General features: G+C 38.7%; 1 protein-coding gene across 2 annotated transcripts in view; it reads right to left on the reverse strand.

Moving 5' to 3' along the window:
* Positions 1–22,535, reverse strand: part of gpc6b (glypican 6b) — a 69,563-nt gene that overhangs the window by 7,138 nt on the left and 39,890 nt on the right. Inside the window, exons 5-7 of one of the 2 annotated variants that reach the window (XM_063887485.1) lie at positions 15,700–15,830; positions 14,889–15,032; positions 13,889–13,918 (exon numbers count right to left, since the gene is read on the reverse strand). In XM_063887485.1, coding sequence (XP_063743555.1) covers positions 13,889–13,918; positions 14,889–15,032; positions 15,700–15,830 — 305 coding nt within the window. The remainder of the gene's footprint in view (positions 1–13,888; positions 13,919–14,888; positions 15,033–15,699; positions 15,831–22,535) is intronic. The other variant, XM_063887486.1, reaches the window with a different exon arrangement.

The following is a 22,535-nucleotide window of genomic DNA, read 5'->3' on the forward strand; positions in this document are numbered from 1 at the left end:
AGCGCTATATAAGTTCAGTCATTTACTATTTATTGGACTTAGCCACAAACCAAAGATTTGAATCAATTTAATTGTTAAACAAGAGTTTTAAAACAGATGGGATTGGTAGATAATTACAGAAACAAAAAGCGGTTTTGTTGGGAAGGAATTTTGGTTGCAGATGAATACACATCTGGTGGCCAGGTGAGTATACAACAGCAGGAGAATTTCATCGATTCAAAATAGTAGATCTACGGCTGTGTATATTTCAATGAAGAAACAGGGGAGTTAGTCGGCTAATCTATGTGTTTTTAATATATAGAGTTTAAAAAACAATGGAGCTCTATGGCACCAAAAATACTGCCCTGCCTTATATCAGGCTTTGGCTTTTTTTGAAAATCTAAAGAAAAATCCATTTTTTGGGGGCTTTTCGTTGGACTTGGTAAGGATGCTAAAAATACAAAATTTTGCACGACTTATCCTCTAAAATAACTTACCAAATAAAGGTTAACAAAGGAGAGATTCGTGATATTGCATCAAATTAAAACTTGCAGCAAGGTGTAGTTTTGCCTACTCTTCCTCCAGTGACATATTTTTCTCCTTTGCCCTCTGTCTCCCTGCTTCCTGTCAGGAACCATATATTAATTCATGCTGTTTCTCTCTCTCTCTCTCTCTCTCTTGGCCCCCTCACTACTCTGGTCTCCTTTTCCTTCTGTCTCTCTATCTGCTCCACCAGTCCTAAGTGAAAGTGAAGGTTTCATGGCTAGCTGACCTGTAATCTTAGACCAGACTCCTATTCCAAAAAGCTCTGTGAAAAAAAGCCCCTGGTCTTCCTTTCAGACGTGATATAATAGTGTACTGTATGTTCAGTCCTTTCTTCGCTATAACGCTTCTGCTCTCTCCCATCGTTTCTTCTATACTACCACAATGTAAATGAGCTGTACAGCAAGATTGTAAGCACAATCATTTTTTCTGCCTCTTATAATTTAAACATTTTTTTCAATCATATGCGTAATCAAATCAATGATCTATAATTTCTTCTCTCTCTGTTCCTGTTCTGTCTCCTTAGGAACAGCAAACAGGAAGTTTACCAAGCAGCTTGAGACAGAAGATTAATCCAGCAGTAAACAGCATTGAAAAGAGGCCCATAATGAGTTACAGCTCACACAGCTTTGCACCGCCTCACCTCTATTCTTTTTTCCACCACGAATAAAACCTGGTGAAAAACAACATATTAACAGTCCAATGTTAACCCTCTGTACAAAAGGAATTTGCTATCTTAAATAAGCAAACTTAGGGAATTGTTGACAGAGAACAATAATTTACAAAAAAAAACCCCAGTATGAGTCAATGAGATAAAGGCATTAGCGGCTTAACGCCTGTGTGTACAGATACTCCAAGCATTTCTCGCAGTATTTATTATCAGTCTTTTCTTTTACGCACACAGACACGGATTATCGTTAACAGAGCGGCTTCTGTGTGCCACCTTTCAGCTCAGCACAGTCATGTGAGCAAACTGTACATTGAACACTGGTTTTCGGATGCCCTTGCCTATTCTCAGATCAAAAGCTGACGTGTCACAGGCTTTGAATCTGCAGTCACACTCCTGGCAACAGCACAATGACAGCGGTCGAAGCTCTTATCTGGCAGGATGATGCCCGGGCGTGCTATTTGCCTTTCAGTATAAAAAAAGGAAATCTGACTATCTCTTTAACTTTTAGTCTCATAACACATCATGCTTAGAGCGATGCCAGAGAAGCCCTACAGATGGCTGTTGTGTCGCCGTAAACTTCCCTTTCTCACACTCACAAAAAAACCCAGCTCTTTAGTCACGCCTTCTCCCCCTTGTAATAACACCTCTCTCTTGTTCAATTAACAATTTGACATTTTTCCAGCCACTACCTAGGGATGCCGTCACTTCTCGACATGGATGGAGCATATCCCTCTGCTGCAAGTTTGAGCTAAATTAGTGCATGTTCAATCTAATCATAGACCCGGCAGCAGGTCTCACCACTCAACCACAAGGGGCAGGCAACTCCTCGATCAACTTATTTTCCCTGGCAGCTGCTCCTCCTGTCTGCGTTAAAATAGTTTTTCATTTGATACGAATGCAGTATTCATCCTGCATCTCAATTACAGAGGTCAGGGAGTCGGTTCTGCTCATACCAAGACCTTGACGATGCCATGAGTCTCTCCCTGACCAGTGACCACTTTGAGGACAGGCTGGATAGTTTCTCACAAGGAGGAAAGCCACAGTCGGAATAACCCTGCCTTTTCATCACATTCTTGATCAAGTTTATATTGTGAGTCAATCTTTAAAAACTAATACACTCTCCACCCCAATGTGGTCATGAGGCCAACAGATCGACTGCCACAGTGTGAGGTATCAGGGTGCCGACGCCCTGTGGGTGCATGTCCCCGGACACGGCTATTTAATCTTGTGTCTAACATGACATAAAGTCCTTCTCAATCGCTCAGGTCTACACATAAACAGAAGATTCTCTCAACCAAGGCCTGCCATCTGGACTTTAAAGTACTGTTAGCACAAAAACAAAAATGGTAGAGTAAAAATAATATTGGCTAGCCCAAAGCATACCAAGTAAATGACCTCTGTGATAATGTTTTGAGTAGTAGTTGTCCCACACTTGTCAGGTCTCATGTTGTCCTTGTCTGGAAACACTCATCTCAAAAGTGACTGGCAGTGTTGCAGAGCAGGTAACTAGCTGAGTGTATTATTGGTGTTGCCTGTTTTTATCCAATCAATATCCATCAAGAGAGGGCAAAAGTAAATATGTTTTCACTCTGTGACTTCACAATAGATGAAACTAGAAGGACATCGCCCAGTTGTTTATTCTGCACTACTCCCACAGATCGGAATGGTAGACCAAAGCAAATCATGGTTAAAAAACAGCAGAACCACTTTAAAATTAAAAACAAGGATGGATATGACAGAGCAGCCGTGGTTTCTGTCCTCTGCTGACGGGCTTCACTCTGTGTGTTCATGACAAACAGGTTTTTAGCATCATTCTGTGGGCTATTGCCCTTTCTTCAATTCTCTGCAGGAGCCGCCCTACTTGTTTCCCTTGATTACATCTGATTATGTCCCAGCATAAATCTGCCACAGCAGAATACTACGACATGATTTACCATGGACATGTCGACAAAGCCTCAGCCCGAGCAGCGCATATATCTTTCTTATATCTTACGGTGACAGCACTGACAGTGACAGCACTGTGATATTGTTATATGCTGCTTCCTGGGAGTAGATACTTGAGATAAAGTGGAGTTCTATTGTTATTCAAAACTGGCCATTATTTTGCATTTGTTTAGATTTTGAAGCCCGGGATTTGAGCATTATAGCAGATATCCTGCGAGATGCATTTTAATGGTATATCTGACAGAAAGTGATGGGAGGATAAAGATACTATTCAGGAAATAAACAAAAGGTAATGAATATTTATCACTTCACTTTCACCCTATCACATACTTAAGATATAAAAACTGCTGCCTAAAACAATACACTACACAGTCTTGATGAAGTTGCATAATTACAATACTTGATTTGCTGCCATACTGTGTGACAGTGTTGTCAAAATAAGTTTTGACTCCATACATAAGTTAAAAAAAAGCTGAACACCAATCTAATCGCTCAGTTGTATGACACCCTGGAGACCTAACTTTATTTTCAACTTTCAAAAGTGTTCATAAATGTTGCAAGGAAAATAATTCATCATGCCTTTAATTCAATGTGACGTTGAATTTCTGTGTACCTTGGGAAAAAAGGAAAAGATTATGCTTGTTCCAAAAATAGAAGAAGCTGTGTTGTTGCAAAAGATGCATAATTACAACGACTTTGGCGTCTTTAGGCTAATTTGATTTGCCAAGATGGAAAAGGCAAAACTACATAAGTGATTCAAGGGATATTTGTGTTAGCCCGATAGTTAAAATTAATACACAGGTGTTTTTGAAGCCCAACGTTACTAGCTTCAACACATTTTGCAAATAGCTCAATCAGGTCTTTTATCTTATAAATGGCAAACCACTTCATGTTGTTGAAACTCATGTAATATTTACGTAATGTCAATGAACAGTGGGGCCTACTCAGAGGCCCGTTTTACATAATATTGCCTCAAACCATTTGTTCAGTCCCGTGGTATCTTCAGAATAAGGCAATATGGTATATCATGGTGAGCAAAATTAATCACACAATGATCCCACAGTTGGGGGAAAAAAATGACAGAATATTGATGAAACAGTGGTGAGTTTGTGCTTGTGATTCGCCCAAGGCCACGACAGAAGATGTTTGAAAAAGGGAGATGATTAAAGGGAAGCTATGCTCTGTGGAGAACAGAGCAATCATCAGCAGGCCTGCTCTCCCCACTGCCCGAGCTCTCCAGAGAGGCAGGCAGCATAGAGTGTAATGGGGCCAATGTGCCTCATTAATGTATTGACAGATATGGAAAAGAAGCAGTGTCTTTATGGCACCGGTATTAGTCGTTGAGAAGGAAGGGACGATGCATAAAATGATTTAAATAAATCAATGCGCTTCTTATGAGAAAAATTACAGTCCTGCATTAAAACCATTGGTTAAATTAGCCCTTGATGTAACCTGAAGAATGGATGTATTGTAAAATGAATGAGTTATGATGATAGTATATGACATTTTAATTTTATTTAAGCTAAATTGTTATTAAATGAATGTGTTGAGTATTGGCAGATTACATCTTCACTCTCTCTCTGTTTGTGCTTTCTTATTTAACTATGTTAGTGTATTAAATGTGCAACCATATATGTAGACTCCATTTATAGTTGTCAAGTCCCTGTCATCCCCCTGGATAATACCCAGATTAAATACACAATTATCCAACTGTATACTTCTGATTGCTAATGTGATTGCAGCAGTCTTGGTTGTTCCTGTGGCTTGGACATAATAAAGGTGAGGTGAAATTAACATGGAGTATTAGACTCATACAAAACTGACTTGGCAGAAACACTATTTAACATTTAACACCGTCAAACTTTCCCATTATGTGCTTACTTTGAATGATGCCATTCAAATTTGGTAAAACTTTTAAAACTAGACCTCTGAATGTTATGTCTGAGCTCTGTATTGGACAGCCTATAATAAAGCTCTGCTGACACGAACACATTCACTAAATCAGGGTGTTCAATTAATGTCATTTATTCTAGTGAGGATGGAAACCAGAAGCCAGATCTCCCTTCTCTGGTTTTGTTTCCTTTTGTTTCCCTCTTCGAAAGCTCCTTATTATTGTGTCTCAGTTTTTTTCTGGTTGGTAGCTGCTTGGGAATTTCGCATGGTAAATGCCACATGTTTATCCTTATATGGTCCCAAAAACCTTTGATAAATAAGCGCCAAGAATTCACTAAAACAGTTCTCCCATTTGATGTTTACTACCAGCCATGAACAAGACTTTGAAAGTTGTAAAAGCACTAAGATGAAATATGAATTTGAAATATGATTGAAATCTTTTCATATAGCCTATACAAAGTCAAACGTTTTTTAGTTTAGCATTCTTGAGACCACAGCTTTGTAATACTGCTTGACTCGGTCATGGGTTTACTTGTGTTGCCTTGTGAATGACGACAGTGAACTGTGGATGATAAGTATTGGGTTGTTGCACCTTTCCGATAACTTTAGAATGTGTGACGTCTTTATCTCACCACCGAACCAAGGACATGAAGCGCGTACTTTGAGGCTGTAACAATGTTCACTTCGATGACAGTGGGATTGAGATATGCCGCTCTGTGATACGTCACCTTGCATGTTTGTCAGATACATTATTTAATTATGAAGTACCACCTGACACAAAGTGATGGCTGTGTTATGAGGGCTCTGCTTTCTAATAATCCTCATGCACAGCTCTGTTCTCTCCCAGAAGGTCTGACTTTTTAATCATGCAATCAGAGAACAACGCTCGCGGCCACGACTGTGTGCTGCATGTTTTGATGTGTAACACATTTATGAAAAGAACCAGGAAGGGATCAAACTGTAATTTATCTCTAATGGCGTTCATTTGTGGTTACTGTGGTCCATTCAAAGCAAAGTGTGCAGCCTGGACCATATGGTTGCATTGAGTATGCAAGTAGAGAGACGTAGCTGCACACACCAACACAAACTGGCCTTTTTAATTTCAATTAATGTCCTGCTTTACACATACACAATTGCAAATATTGACAACTGGAAGCTATCCAGTTTCTTCGCAGTTCAACTAATGATGTTATAGGTACCTTGCTCAAAGATAAGACAAAGGTGTTACTGATGGGGTAACATGGTATAAGTTGGATATCGTCTTTCAGGGCTTTCCTATTTCTGGTGTAGGGATGAGACCAACAACTGACATGTAACTGACAACAGTTCTTGTAAATAAACCTGCAATAGGGATGTTTTTGAAGCTGGAGCTGCTAAAAGCCAGCAATTATCCGCATTTACTTCAGCATTCAGATCCTTTACTCCTACAAAGTAAAAGTATCAATACAATTAAAATGCAAGTAACTATCATGCTCAGAGGTAGACCCTTGTCCATCCCACATTAGAATTTGAAGAAATATACTTAAACCACAGTGCTTCGTGAATTAGGAAATTATGTTTAATCCATTTGTGTTCCATATTAATTTGGAAGTATATGTAAGCAATTTGTTTTGAGAGTAAATCATTTTAGAGGTAAAAAAACCCACTGATCTCTTTTCTCTTTTTCTGACAGCTCTGATGGAATTCAGGACTTATCCTCAGAACAACCACAAAGTTAGAATGTATTTTAAAAGTGAAAGAAACCCAGGGTTTCTGAAGGTATAACCCCCTGGAATGAGGAAGAGATTTTATTCCCAGGAAATCACATACTGTCATTCCAGACTTTCAACTCTATACCACAATGACTATACCCAAGCACCCCCGCTACCTTAACTGGAGATGAGCAGTTCACCTGACATCAAGTTTGAAAAGGTCATCGTAAGACAGTGTGGGTGATCGACACTGAGTCAGTAGATACAGTATAAGTGAATAATGCTTCAGTGTGTTGGTCGTTGAAAAAGAGAACGTACAGTACTGTACTATCAGTGCTGTGTGGGAACAAACAACAAAGGTGCTGATTTAGTATGCCAGTTCCTTTAGCAATATGTGAAATGTATCTGTATGTGGTGTAGAAAAGCATGACTAGTGAGTACTACACATGCAGTTAGCTGGAAAAGCAAAATAATCATGTGTGGAAAAAGTAAGAGAAATGTCCTCTGACAATACCCATCATACAACCAATAAGTAATAACCATTTCAATTCATGTTTGTTTCCCACATTGCTTTAGTAATAAATCATAAAGATGCCAGACCAAACCTGTTTCTGCTGAAGGGTGATTTACATTTAAAGTTATATTTGGTATTTGTCAGGTTATAATTTCAGAGCAAATATTTACACTCGAGTGCCAGCCATAACCGAAGGGATTGTTTAAATTACGCTCAAACAATGTCTGGCTGAAGTATCATGCCACATGGGCATTTCTAGACTATTTATTTTTGTGCGGTCTTAGAAAAAGTATAAGTTATGTTAGAATCTGTGGAATCCACATAATTGCCTGGTTTGGGCAAGATTCAGTAAATACAACAACTTTGAGAAAGGAGCTGTGGATAGGCCCACTTTGCTTCCATTAAGCTGAATCCAAAACAAGAATGTAACAGTGGCTTGACATGTTCCTGGACGGCAGAAATATAAGGCCAGGGTCAACATTTTGAGAAAGGAGCGGTTGTGCTTTTTCTCCTGACAACTGACTTTACCAACCACACACGGATGTTTCCTACTGAACACGGCAAAGAATGAGAGAGATTGTGAGCATGAATATTCAGTTTGACCTAATGTTAGACCATTATAAGTACTAAATGAAATGTATGAATGAATAACATTCCCTTAAATAAAAGTGAGCAGAGACTAAAAGGGAGGTTGTAGTTTTTACAACACAGCATATGCAATGAAAAGAAAGTTCAGTCTGATAAATGATGAGAAAAACTACATTTTTGCACCTTTTTCACACTTTTCACACTCTCCCAATCAGAGTCACGGAAGGCTGGAGCTAAAGTAAGAGAAAACCCCTGGGCACATCCCTGGTCTCTCACAATGCTAACACACACAGACAGGCAATACCACAGTCACACTTAACAGCAGTTTATTGACTTGCATGGTTGGCATGGAGTACCAGAAGAAAGAAAAAGCAAACAGGGAGAAAGCCAAGATTAAAGTGCAAAAACTTTCTTGCTGTAAGGGAGCAATTCTAATCATTGATCCACCATGGCGCCATCTTTCTTACTGAAAAGACTAGCCAAAAGGACAGAGTGATTGTCTCTATCGGGCTTGAACCAACTACTGAAATTGGCACACTAGTACGATAAGGCAGGTAGCAGACCTGGGGATATAACGCACATCACACTGTCCTTGATCTATGATGTCACAGTAAGAGGTGGCTTTTGGTTATTTTCTATAAAGTCAAATGCGGCTCAGAAATATGTTTATCTCACTTGACCTTCTCTGGGCAGAATGATGTATCTGCAGAGTCAGACACTGGAAGGCTGTTTTCACATTCATCTGCTAAAGAAGGGAAACTTTTCTGCTCACCTTCAATTTGAGTTTAAGACATATATGAAAGCGCATGATTTATTATATTATCAAGGTTTGGCCATTCTGCTTAAAAAAAGGAAAGGATTTCAACCAAGTCTAACTGATTTATTCCAATAGTTATCAGAGGCACGATGGAGAAAACATATGCAGTATTTCAAGAGACAAACAAATGCATCACGTTCTGTTTACTTTGGTTTTCTTCAAGGGTTGTCTCTTATTTATTGTGTGACACAATGTTGGAAACCACTTTGTCCTGCAGTTTCCACAAAAACTATTTTCTTATAATATTATGTAAGTGTTTTTTTGTGGCAGCAGTCAGGAATTTCTTTGGCAAGTTTAGACTAACCTTGGGGTGTATTCCTGAATGCATGGTTGAAAGCCACTGGTGATTGTTGACTTTGGATTCCAACAGTGTTTACTTTTGCCAAAAGTACGAAAATGCTCAACGGGGGAGACAGGCGGGGAGAGAAGGAACGGCAGAGAAAAGCAGGTTTAAATATATCTACACAGATGAAAAGGAAGCTATAATTTGTTAACAATTATATGTAAGAAGCCACGATCATCAAGACTAGGTTGAAACTTAGTGTATACTTTAGCTGGACCGTGTAACAGGATATTACATATTCATCTGTGTCTTTTTTCTACATTGTATTTGTTCTTAAAATACACCTAAGTGGTTGAAGTTGTGTGCACAGTAAACAAACAAAAACACCAAAATATTAGATTTAAAAAGATGCAGGTGGAAATAAGATTCAAAACATTGAGACAGTTTGAAAATATTCAGGTTTAGAAAAATTTGGAAAACATAATCTAATTTTTTGAAAAAGTACTTGTTGTAAGAAGACCTTGTTTTAACTGAAAAAAGTTTGGAGGCAATATTACAATTTTTTTTTTTTTAACAGGGTACATCAAATGACCTGGGTGCGCAAGCAGGGTTCAAACTCCCAATATGTTATACCGAATTGGAGAATTCTGAATAACAGCAAAACAAGTCAACGTGTTGTTTTATGTTAGGTCAGAAAGGGCAAATCCCCCGTCATTCAGCACCATGGACAGGGCCGCCTGTCACTGAACTAAAAGTGAAAAAAGTTCTCCATGTGTGCAAGGCTCATTGAGAGTTAAAGGTGAGTAGGCAAGCAACAGCCTGACAGCTGATCGAGGCATCTTAATACTGCTATATATAACAATTAACGTCAATGTGCTGGAGATAAACAAAAATAATAAAAAGATAACCTGAACAAATGCATTGATGCTGACATTTAATAAGTTTGCCCTGGTAATCCATGGTTAAATCAGTTGTGCAGTGCAGCTTTTTCTTAAAAATGTTTTGATCCTATACCCCAAAAACGACCAAGTAGCCAACAAAATGAGGAATAGTAATCCCACATTATTCATTATGTATCGACATTAATTTGCATAACGTATCCTGAGGAAGATAGTGGTGTTAGTTGTGTGTGTAGTGTGTCAGCATATCACTGAAATGACTGCAGGTAATAAATATTTTCCAAGTTGGAGTGTATAGTTTATTTATATACTGACAATAGGTCTAGTAAACGATGCAAAATCCCATTCAATCTTTCTTTGTGTGTTCATGTTGTGATGCTCAGAACCTTCCAACATTTCCTGAGGTAATGCTTTCCCTTTGTTTAGCTGTTGTAGACCTTTGATTGTAATTGCTACAGCTGTTTCAGAGCTGCAAGACAAGCAATGTGACTTGCTGAGTATTTAGCAATCACCTCACCTCATCATTTCAATTCTCCTACATGAAGTCCTTTTGCAATTTGTGTTGCTGCACTACATAAACCAAAATAGGTGCGCATAGAGATGCCATCACAGTCTTTGAGAAAAAAAAGATAAACCATGGCCAACAGTGAACAAAACATGTTCACCTTGCCTGTTAGGGCATCTGTTGTTTTCTAAAAGAAGAATAAAACAAGTTAAAAAAAAACGTCTAAATCAATCTTTTACTACTACAGATATTTTTCTTAGTGATATTCTGATAAACCCCAACCAGTCTTAGACTTACACATAACCAAACTGACCAAGCCTTAATGAAGAGAGCTTTCCAAATAGATCAAAGATGTTGGAGCTGCTATTTGAGGACTTGGGTTTCATTAATTAGTAATAAGCAAAGAGTGTGTATATTCATAACCTTGAAACCACTGATGATCTCCTTTTTATTTTTTACATCTGATTGACTTTTAAAAAGTATCCACTGAAAAAAAGGGTGGATTGCTTTTAACAGAGATACAGCTGTAAATCAAAGGATTCGTCCTCCACAAACATTGTTCCCTGCAGTCTCTTTTATACAGTCTCGCCTTTGTTTGTATTACCATACTGATAAAATGCGAACCTTGTAAAACACAAGGGAGACAAAAAGGACCAATAAAACTACACTAAATTGAACTGAACCAAACTTGTTACAAATGTCAAATTAAAAGCTCCACCTCTTATCTATAATGTGCCTCTGAGCCTGACAGACTGTTGTTCCTTTATCCCCTCTTTGGACTTTCAAATCTCCATTTCTCTAAGAGCTTTGAAGGCGTGTGCTCTGACGGAATGTCAGGCAATTAAACAGTCATGGCTCATTGAGCTGGAGGTGGGCTCGCTACTCCAGGCTTCTCCATAGGCAACAAAAGAAATGAATGCAGACTCTCCCTGCCTTCCCTTGCACATTGTGTGTCTCGGAAACTTAGTGGTTCAATCAGAAAAGAAGTTCTAATGAAATGACACCTTAAACATTGCCAGCTTTCGTGAGGCTGTCACTGTCACAGTTAATTATGTTGTGCTAGGATGTAAACCTGGACAGTGGGTGAGACAACACAGATGTACCCAGTCATGTCTGCTAGACAAACTATAAAACATAAATGCTGTCACATTAGTGATGGCAGGGGTAAGCAGCTACCTCAGACTAAAACCTTCACACCATCTCCAAGCGTACAGCATAGAAGCATGAAAAAATAACAGGCAGCAGCTTCGTCACTGACAAAAAGTCCCCATGCATTATGGTATTTTTGTGATATTTCTGTAACAAGCCCCAAAACCTGCTTAAAACCTACATCTGAACTTCGGAATTTAGTTAATATATACAAGCCACCCAACCATCTGTATCACCTTAACTCTAACTAACAATGGTAAGTAAAGGGAAATGCATGTGATGCTTCACCTCTTTGGTTACACGACAAACAAACAATAGCATGTATCCTGATGCAACTTCTTGCTTCAAGGTGGACCTTTAAATCATGAATATGAGTGGCTACTGATTAATCCACAATACCTCAGTTTCTTAATTAGCTAACCACTCTGGTGCTTGCTTCAAGTGACAAAGAGTTATAACATAATAATGTGGAGACATGATTTTGGCATTGTCAAAGACCAGTGATAAGGTAGACCCTGCTGTGTTTTATAAACTGATAAATTAAGTCCGGAACCCCATGTTACCTGACTCATTGTACTACACCTTTTGTAAAAAATAGTTCGATTTTTCTCAAGTTTTCCAGATATAGTGGAAACTTCCTTAAGACTACCTCATGTGAACTAGCTATCTGAGCAGTAGGACATGTGTCTGTGTGTTCCTGCCATGCCTTTGCTTGTCTGCAATAAGTTAAAGGTTTGGTATGTGAGATATTTGACAGCTGGAGGTAAGCTGCAAGAGTGACTTCACAGCAGATGTGTGTGGTATCTTTTAATTCAGTGTTATAAAAAAAGAAAATGACTAACAGTTCAACATGTTCAAACAAGTGAAAAGAAGCACCCTGAAATACGCTGTTAACATACTGCCAGAAGAGTGCCTTTTTCTGTAATTCAATGTCAGCTAAGCAAACCCCAGCTGACATTTAAATGGTTTATTTTTGCCACAACATGATTTATTAGAAAGGTAAAGGTTATATTTCACTGTTGGATAATATTTTTTATGATATTTAGTTTAGAAAAGTAAATGCTGATTAGTACTGTTTCATTTACTGAAATCACAAAATGTAAAACCACACAAGCACTGAGCACACCTGTTTCATTACTGATTTGACAGTGTAATGCTACTGTAGTAACAAACTCACTGACTTCATTGTTTAAATGGATCCTATTGTGCACCAGGCAACCGTTTACAATGAAAAAAAGTTTTAATTATCCACAGTACACTTATTTTCTCCCCAGCAGACAGCAGGCAGACAGAGTTAACAGATAGTTTGTGAACACTGAGGAGCTCTTAACAGCTAAGGGTCAGATATGTTCTCAGTAATTAGTAGACAAAGAAAAACAGAGCTGTGACTACATGTCAATTTGTTTGGATCACAACCTGCAAACGAATGCTAACGATGCTGCTTTGATTTTTAGCTGGCACCTGACTTCAGCTGTAATGATGGACGGGAGCAGGACTGAGAAAACAAAGGAACCAACTATTTACTTTTCCTACCATGAACCATACTTCCCCCCATTACAGCATATTACAAAGGGTCACGATTTGCAGCTTGCTTTGTCTACCACGATCAGCATTCTGCCAGCGAAGGGATGTTGATGATATCATTTGCTGCTCAGGTATACTGTTCTAGTTATGGGATGTAAAAACAAGCTCCTGTCACTGAGCTTCATCTTGTGCGAATCTCCAGGCAGGCTAATTGCCCAGTTATTCATGAGCAGTCTGAAGCTCCCACTTCACTCTAGCATTACAGCAGATGCTGGTTTCAACACTCCCCCACCAACTCTTCACAGCTCTCTCCCCTGCCATTTCTGACGGAGCAGGTCATCTGCTGATTTGTTGGCTTCCTCGAGAAGTTGGCTCTATTAGCTGAGAGAATGAGGGTCTTCGTCGGGGATTTGTTTAGAATAGATGCGGTGTTCAACAAAGGTTTGTGTTCGACATCCAGAGTGGAATCGTAGAACACCATGGCACGTGTTCAACAATTCCTGTGGTGTAAGCGGCTCAACTGCAAACTACCATGTTTAACAGCTGATACTCTGATGATATATTACACCGCAGGCGCTATAATCGAGGTCTGGCTTGTTCCTGTCGTAGGTCCCCTAATAAATTACAAACAAAATGCTCCTTAGTAGGCAACTTCATGAGACAGGTGACACTGACCTTTTTGTGAGATGGAAATGAGACTCGTCTGACATTTACCGGCCACAGTGTTTGTTTGCTGTAATCTTTAACGCTGAGAACACGTTTCTATCTATCACCAACCACACAATATTACAACATCATTTGTGCTTCGTCACAATGCGCACAACAGCTGTAGACAATAATCCCAGCAAAGAAAACACAACAGAAATGAATATAAAACGTTGAACCTTACACTGTGTTGCATCGCATTCCAAACAATCCTCTGGTTTGCAGCATAAAAGCAGGGAAACAGAAAGTCTTAATTAATTCAGTGTAGGTGGAGGAAATCATTGACGGACATATAACGCTAAAAAGGCGACGGCTGTATATGAGACATCAAAAATGTGTGGAAAATAAATTAAATGTGCTTGATTAGCATTGAATAAAACACATTATTAATTTATTGTTATGGGATTCCAAGAACCAGATGGCAAAACATGCTGCTGTTCAAATGATGTATTCATTATCTAAAGGAAACAATATTAAATTGACACAATGCTAGAACTAGCATGTTTGAAACTATGTGGGAGAGACAGCTTTTCCGCTAAACTGAATTAGTAATATTTGCTACTTCTCAAAGGTCATTATAGGAAAACATATTTTTGGGTTTCTGACATAGGTAGCTCTAAACACTTTACTTGGAAAAGGGCTCGAGGGGAGAAAGGAAGGGCACAGTGGCTGCAAAGGTAATCCATGATGAGAACTGTCTCTCAGCTAAATTGGTCCGTCAGATCCGTGTTAACCTTTACCCTGATGCAGCATTTTAGGTTTCAAGGTTGTTTGAGATGGAAATCCATGTATCAAGATCCAATCCAACAAACATAGAGCTAATCTGATAGAAAATAAAGGTGTGCTTTACAGCAAACAATTGCTATGGTGAGCCTCAAAAAATCTATCCATCTATTCTTTCATCCCTTTATTTTCTGTTTGCCAAGTACACAGAGATGAGAAGGGCACTGAACGCAGCACACCTTCCACTGCCCTCTTGGGGTAAAGCTGTTGATTCGTTAACAAACACAAATCGATAGAGGGGCCTGAATGGAGGACAAGTACAAAGAATTAATTTCCGGCTCCAGGGGCTTACAACGGCAAATCTACAGCTTTAATCAACAGTGTCAAGTCAGTGAGACAAATGATGTTTACACTGAAGGAGCGTCTGCCTGAAAACAGCAGCATTGACTCTGTATCCTTACCAGTCTGTCTAAGCTTGTGCCAGCTGCAGTGGTAGGGCGCTCCTCTGGGCTGTATGGCCTGAAGCGAGCGCTGAACACATCCGAAACACCGCGGGTAGACCTAGTCATTCCTGCGGCTTTGGGCTGGCCACAGCCTTGAAAAACCTGCAATTACAAAAACATGGGCACCCAATTGTCAGGGGTTTAAATTACTTAGGAAGCGGAAAATAGAAGAAAAAAAGAGATGCTGTTTTGTTAAGGTCTTATGAAGCATTTTTCCCACATTACCCATGTGACGGTGCTTTTCATCAAGTTGAGGTAACCATGCTGATAGAAAATTCAACTAGGAGTTTTAACCAATGCTATTTAAGATGATAGAGTAACATTTTTACGGCCTTTTGGGAAAATACCACATATACTTAAAGCCATAAACAAAGCTGCATCTGTTGCATCGGAAAAACCAACAGAGCATTTAGCTTTGAATAAGAACAGGCATCCAAAACTGCGTAGGCTGAAAAAAATCTTCACAACCACCTACATTTTTATTTTATTTCTGACTACAATTTTGTGGTCAAAGAAAAATGCAGTAAAACACAGGAATCACATTTACTACTGTTAGTTGAACTAAGATTACCTGACCAAAATTAAAACATATAATTCAAAAGCAAGACCTAAAATTGGACATAATTAGCATGGGTTTTACTACACACCTTAGAAACAGCCCTGTATGACTTCATGAAAGCTTCCCTCTCAATTTTACTTCAACTTTGACATCAGCAGCCTGTCCGAGGTGTTACTTTCTCTCTTAAGGGAATAAGCCTAATTGACATACCCTGTAGGAGACCTGGGCACTGTTATCTTGCATATTCATGATGGCCTCTGAAATCTTGACATCAATAGGCTCCATGACAGATTCAATATTGAAAGGTCCCTCCAGCCTCTGTGCCACCAGCAGCATGGCATCTGTCAAAACAGTGGTAGAAAAGGAGGGGTGTGGGGTGGAGGGAGGAAAAGAGATGCAGACAGACAATCAGTTAAACAAACATTCACTGTATTGCATTCACTGGCACTGGTCAAGACCTCAAATACAGAAAAAAAATCTTCAAATATTGCAGTTATTGTCAAGTTCACTCAGTTCAGTCGTGCCCATTAACAGTGATTCTGTATCTGCGAGTAATTGCTTTCATTTAGTTTAGACCTCACATATATTTGTTTCTACACTTTTAAACTGCTGTAAAAGTTGTCTTCAGCTTCTGTCAGCTTGACCAGAACATTTAACTATTTTGATAGTAGTTACTTTCATTGCAAAAGGAACCAAGTTGTTTCCATTTTCTCAAATTTGGATAGCTGGTTATCTCCGTTTTATATCACTGTACTTTTTGGTTTTTGGCTGAATAAAACAAGCAAATTCAAGATCTTAAAATATAATAATTGAACTCAAACTTAAAAATCAATCATGAAAGGCTTAGCTTCTAGGGCATTGTTTTAGTAAAAGCTTCAAACAACAAAGTAGTGTGTATTGCCTTGTGGATACAACATTCTATTCTCAATAACCTCAGACTTCATATCACAGTCCACCAATACACATTTATTAAGCATGAATGTATGTAGATCAACTTAATCAAGTCAACAAAATGCTGTTATGCTACATGCAACGAATAGAGCTGATCAATCATTGATTTAATAAAACTTTCGAGGGGGAAGCATTTATTTACATCCCCTGTGGCCAATGATGAATAAGGTCAATTGCTCATTAATGTCCTTGTGTGGACAAGAGCCAGAAATCCTTGTTAAACATGAGTCACTAATTGTTTTCATCCCTTTTAATTAAACCCCTCTGACCGTGTAAAAAAAAATTGTTGCCGTCGAAATATTTGATATTTACAGCTATGGTCGTGAGTTGAAAATGAAGGTTAGAAGATGTGCCAACCCCTTCACACAAGTACACACATTTGGAGTTTGGTTGAAACAAAGTTAAATAAAATGTTCTAATGCATATACAGTGTCACGCTATTGAAACACTCAGACAGCATACTGATGCATTGAGGCACAGGGACCCCGCTTTTCCCAAAAATGGGGTGACATTTTTTCCACTGGTATAATTAAAAAATCTCGCAAAAGAGGATTAACAAATTGAGATAAAAGAACAATAATAAGTCCCAACGACTGTAGGTCTATTAGTACTAATGAGGGGTGTCCATTTTTAGAAAATAATGATTACAAATCTATAATTATAAAAACTGACACACCTTACTACCTGTGGTTTTTGAGCACATTACATTTGGTGTTTTTATTTATATTAAACTTATTTACCGAGTGTAATGAACAGGTTCTTATAGAGGGGGGTCTGATATTCAAAAGTCAATGGTCATGATTTTAAGATTTTATGGCAGTTTGTCCAATAGTAATATGATGATGAAGTGGGATGATACATATCCTTTGGTTGGTCCTCTGGTTGTATAGAATGGAGATCCGATCAGGCATACTTTGAAACACACGTTCACACACAGACACACATTTGATGGAGTTTAAAGTTGGAAATACTTAACCAATAACATTTATGAAACAGAGGAGACAATGCCAATCCTCAAAACTTATTTTGAATTAAAATACTTTTAATAAGCTGTTGTCCTTTTAGCGGTTCACTGTGTTAATTGATATGGCCACGAAACAGAAACCGTGCCAAAGTGCTGTCCAGCCCACAGGGTTTGTACTAATGTGCCAGAGTCTCTGTAATGGCAGTTCTAATTTGAATGCAGTGCCACAGGGAGTTGGACATCACTAAACCACAACTCATAACTGAGTCAGTCCCAGTTCTGGAGACGGTACTTAACTCATCTGCCAGGAGAGGTTTCTCCATCCATAGACCTCCCAGCACAAGACCTCCCCAGTAGGCTGTCATAAAGACTCTACATCTACGCCCTTACTAAATAAGGTCATCCTGTAATTTGGTACTAGAGAAACAATGACCTGTGTATTTAATATCCACTACATATCCATCCATGCCATCACCACATCCATCATAAGACAATTGTGTTATTTGCTCACACACCGTTAACACACAGATACTATTCCAAAAACCAAAGCATAAAAGCCATGATGTAAACCATGTGTGGAAACAATGGATCTTAACCGAAAAAAGAGAACTTTTTTTTTTTACTCTGTGTTAAAGCAAAGTCTTAGAGGGGATATTGGAGACAAACAGTGTACATAAATAATTTAAGAAATTACAATGCAGTTCTTTGAGCATGTCCAGCTTTTCAATCTTGTGGGACCTGAGATCCCTAATGGCAGAGGAATTGAGCCAATAAACATTACCCCAGCTCTGGCTTCATTTCCTTTCCAATTATGTCGAGGTCTGAGTCTTTGAAGAGCTCTTCTGTTTGTTAACACAGAACAATCTAATAGCCTGTGATGCTTGCTGAGATTTTGTGAGTGCCAAATTGTTTTCTGCAGTAGCACTTCACCGGAACCATATCTAAATGCAGATGACCCCTGTACCAGCAGAAAAATCAAACCAAACAAAACAAAATGAACTAGTCTATTAGCACTGATGCTAATCAGCTGCCATAATGTGTTTCTTGACACTGAACCTCAATTTAGGCAAAGTGCTTTCTCCGAATTCTTCGAAATAATTTGGATTTGGCATCGCCATATAGCTTTCTGTTTAATCTGATTATGATGTAAATTCATTCAAGAGCCTGGGGTGTGTCTGCTTACTTGATAACAAAAACATAACATTTTAATTCAAGCATTGGTTAAAAAAAACTGTCAAGTACAAAAACTGACAATTTAGGTCAGAGGAGCCAACTGGGAACAACTCACATTTCATAATAGGAGAAGAGAAGAGAGCCTCAAGCAACAGAGATGATGGAAACCACAGTGACTTATCTACAACTTATCAGATACGCTCAACAAACAGAGGGAGCCAGGAACTTTGTCTTCATACAAAACTGAGGCAGAGAAGATAGGGAGCGACAGCACTAGATAGAGAAACAAGAAAGCAGAATAATAGTGGGGCTGATGGGGTTGAGTCAGGCCAGTGTACGGCTTTGTCCCAGGGGAAGGGCTCCTGCGCCTTATGTGGAAAAACTCTCTACCTACATGGAGAATTAATGGCCATCATTTATAAGGAGTCCATGAAGTCCAGTCCGCTGTGGCATTGCTGCCATTCTGAGCCAAGTTTTCCCTGCATCACTCTTGCAGCACTGAGATAGGCCACTGGCCAGCCGGAGGAAATCTTTTTATCATCATGACACAGCCATGCAAATAGATGCATCTTGTCCTATTCTGAGCTGAAGGCTTTTAAAAACAACAACAGACACCATGCCGTGAAACCACAGCGTGGTGAGGACATTTTGTTTCATATAAAAGGCTAATGTTTCAGTTTGGGATGTGAAACATGTTTATTTGCTCTGTCCTGCTAAACAGACAGACAAATCCAAGGAGGTAATATTACTCTGGGCCTCTTTATCGAGATTGATGTCCACTTAAATTCAGGCTATGTCAGCCAGCGGCAACCTCCAGCAGACAAGGACAAATAAGGAAAGTGAACAGGCCCATCTACGGCTCTATGTCTGTGAAGAGTTCCACAGAATGAAAAATGGCTCTGTTGTAATTTGGATTCCGCAAAGCATAGCTCATCTGTGGTTCAGTCAACCAACTAATGGTGCTATATGAAACGGTATAGAAATGTATTCCAAAAAAAATTAAAAATGCATGTTATTCCTTCACACCCTTTGTCACACTTTGTCCTGGTCAAAAAAGTCCTTGAACATACACATCTCCACGTAATGGTAAAAATAAGCTTTCTATTTAAAGTATCTACAGAAGTAAAGAGCATAAGCAAATTATTATGAAATCACTTTTCTTACCCAACCTTTCAAGCAGTTTCAAAATGCCATTTTCTTTTTCTACTAAAAACCCTCACAAATAGATGCTCATGTTCCCAGGGGAATGATTCTGACAGACATTGGTGATTTTCTGAACGTTCCTTTGGCCCCGGCAGCAGGTCCAATTATTCTGTTTCTAGTAAATGATCTCTTAGATGTATTGGGCTAATATTTATTACAGACATTCACATCTCCAAGACAATGCATCCTGGCAATGTTGCGTGAGGTGAATATATAACTCGTTGATCTCCTGACTTATTATCTCAAGCCACCATAAGGTCAAATGTATTCGCAATTTAAATGTAACCTTACTATAACATGCCTCTCCCCCTTTTTCCCTATTAGTCTTCCTATTAGGCTTAGACAAATCAATTTGTTGAAATTATCAACTATTCGGGGTCAACACAAAACAACACATTGAAAAGTATACAAGACTACTAATGTTAAAGCCATTTACTGGAGCAGCACTGATACGGTTCTACACTGCTAATGAAACTAAGCAGCATAATCCAATAATGAGCCCTTCACAAGCAGATTGTGTTACTAATGGGTTTGGAGATGTAATGGAATTTCAGTCAATGGATGCTGACAGGAGTGTTTTAAATATTTTGCCCACAAATATGTAAGAGTCCTTCCCCCCAGTCAGTATCCTTGTTTTCACTCTGTGAAATCCACGTTACAGGGCACATCACCACCACAAAACTCAGAAGTGATCTGGACAGGATCAACAGCAAAGACAATGGAGCAGCTCAAAGCAAGGACAATGTCATGCACCACTGCTCATGAATACACCAGAGTGGATCATTTCTCTCTTTTTACAAAATGTATCTTTCTGCACATTCTTAATTGTACAGGTGGGAAGTGAGTCTTTATTTAGAACCACTCAAGCACATCTTCATGCAACTGTGAATGATTGGGCAACCAAAGGAATACAACACATAATGGAAATGAATGTGTTGTCACTTCAGATGCTTTTGCACATCAAACAGTGAAAAGGTTCATCTGGGACTGCATTGTAAATGAGCCCAATATGTTTTACAACATTTGTTTAGTGTGTTTAGACAAATGACGTAAAAGCGTGCCACAGCCTGGGTCAATATCTGCCAGAAATACCTCCTGTGTGCCGAAGCTATATAAAGTAATGTAATTTCCTCAGGCTTTTAAGTTAACAGTTGTCTCACTGTTGGGAAGCCTTAATAAAGGACTCACAGTTTTATTTGAAATCTGTACATTTGAAATGCCGCAAAAAGCTAAATTCTAACAATATATATAATTGAATTGTGATTACATATAATTGTATTGTTATGCAAGAGTTATTATCTTGTCAAGTACCATTTGAGCAGTGTGGTGAGCTAAATGGTCTTGATTTTTTAGACATTACATGTTTTTGCAATGAGCTCTGAAAGTCTGTAAATGGTTTGCATGGATTTCATGTCTTCAAAGAAAAAAAGCTTACCCAACTCGGTATGACAAAAACAAAGCAACATTGCAAGTAAGCAGAATAATCTCAAAGTTGAAAAATCTAACCTGATTAACATACTCTCAAATGTCTTTAAGTCATTACTCTCTAGTAAATACAAGAGAACCACAGGTTAGCTCAGCACAAAAACAGTTGGAAATCAGTAACCTGGCAATCCGTAATGAAATGCAGCCAGCTCTACCACATAGTTTAAACTCAGTGCTGCAGAAATGTGAGACTAATTTGAGTTTCGTTGCACATTTGAGGGCAACGAAAGCAAGTTGTGAAAACACAATGACACATCGTCATCTTTTAAGCTGGCAAATATATTAACCATCAGTTTTGCATTTTATACATCAGTTACAGAGCAACAATATCCTTCATTTGGAGGAGAGTTTCTCAAACATGTAAGTTTATTATCCACTCTCTTTCAGCTTGGTTTTTGGTCCCTATCATCTCATAAGGAAAATGACTCTTCTGGAGCTAAATATTTCGTTATGTTTACCAGCTAGTGCTGAGCAGGAACTACTGTGGACTTTTTTGAAGTTTCAATGAAAATAGCGATAGTTGAAAATACCACAATATGAGAGCAGTGAGAATTACCTTTGTTAAATTAGGTAAAAACTTCTGTGAAACATCATTGATTTTGGTTTACTAATAAGCGTCAACCCTCCTGGTGAATTTCCTTAGGTATAAGGAAACAAAGGCACATTTTAAAGTATTATTTTCTAAATTAGGCTGAACAATAATATTAATCTTAAATCAAGCCCCTTTGATGTGTCAGTATTTATAATCAAGATTTTTGACTGCATATTTTGTTTTCATACTAGCACACATTAGTAGTTTTTAGAGGGAGATGTATGGCAGTGAAGCTTTGTATTTTCTTTGTCTATGGGTGGTGAAACTAGCCACAAACCATCATCATGAATCCATTTAACTCCAAACGTGTGGGTGAAATGGCTTTTAGACATAGCTGTTCCAAGGCACTTTTCTAAATCATTTATCCTCCGCAAGGAAGTTCACAAAGGAAGGAAACATGAATAGAAATTAACTCATTTTCTTTTGACATTACATCACATACAAGACAATGATAGCAAGTCCTATGGGAATCTAAATGTGGGGTTTGCAAATTTGAGGAGCTGAAGACCTGTGGCTGCTTTTTTTTGCTGCTTGTGAGTGTTCAAGCTCTCTGAATTCAAACCCGCTGTAGCTCTGATTGCACAATCAGGAGTTTTTTTTACCGCACATCAGATGCAAGGAAGCGTTCTGTCTCGCCATCCAAGTCTAGGACCAACTAATAAATCCTTATATGCTAGA

The sequence above is a fragment of the Eleginops maclovinus genome, chromosome 7 (genome assembly GCF_036324505.1).
Source record: "Eleginops maclovinus isolate JMC-PN-2008 ecotype Puerto Natales chromosome 7, JC_Emac_rtc_rv5, whole genome shotgun sequence".
Lineage (NCBI taxonomy): Eukaryota > Metazoa > Chordata > Actinopteri > Perciformes > Eleginopidae > Eleginops > Eleginops maclovinus.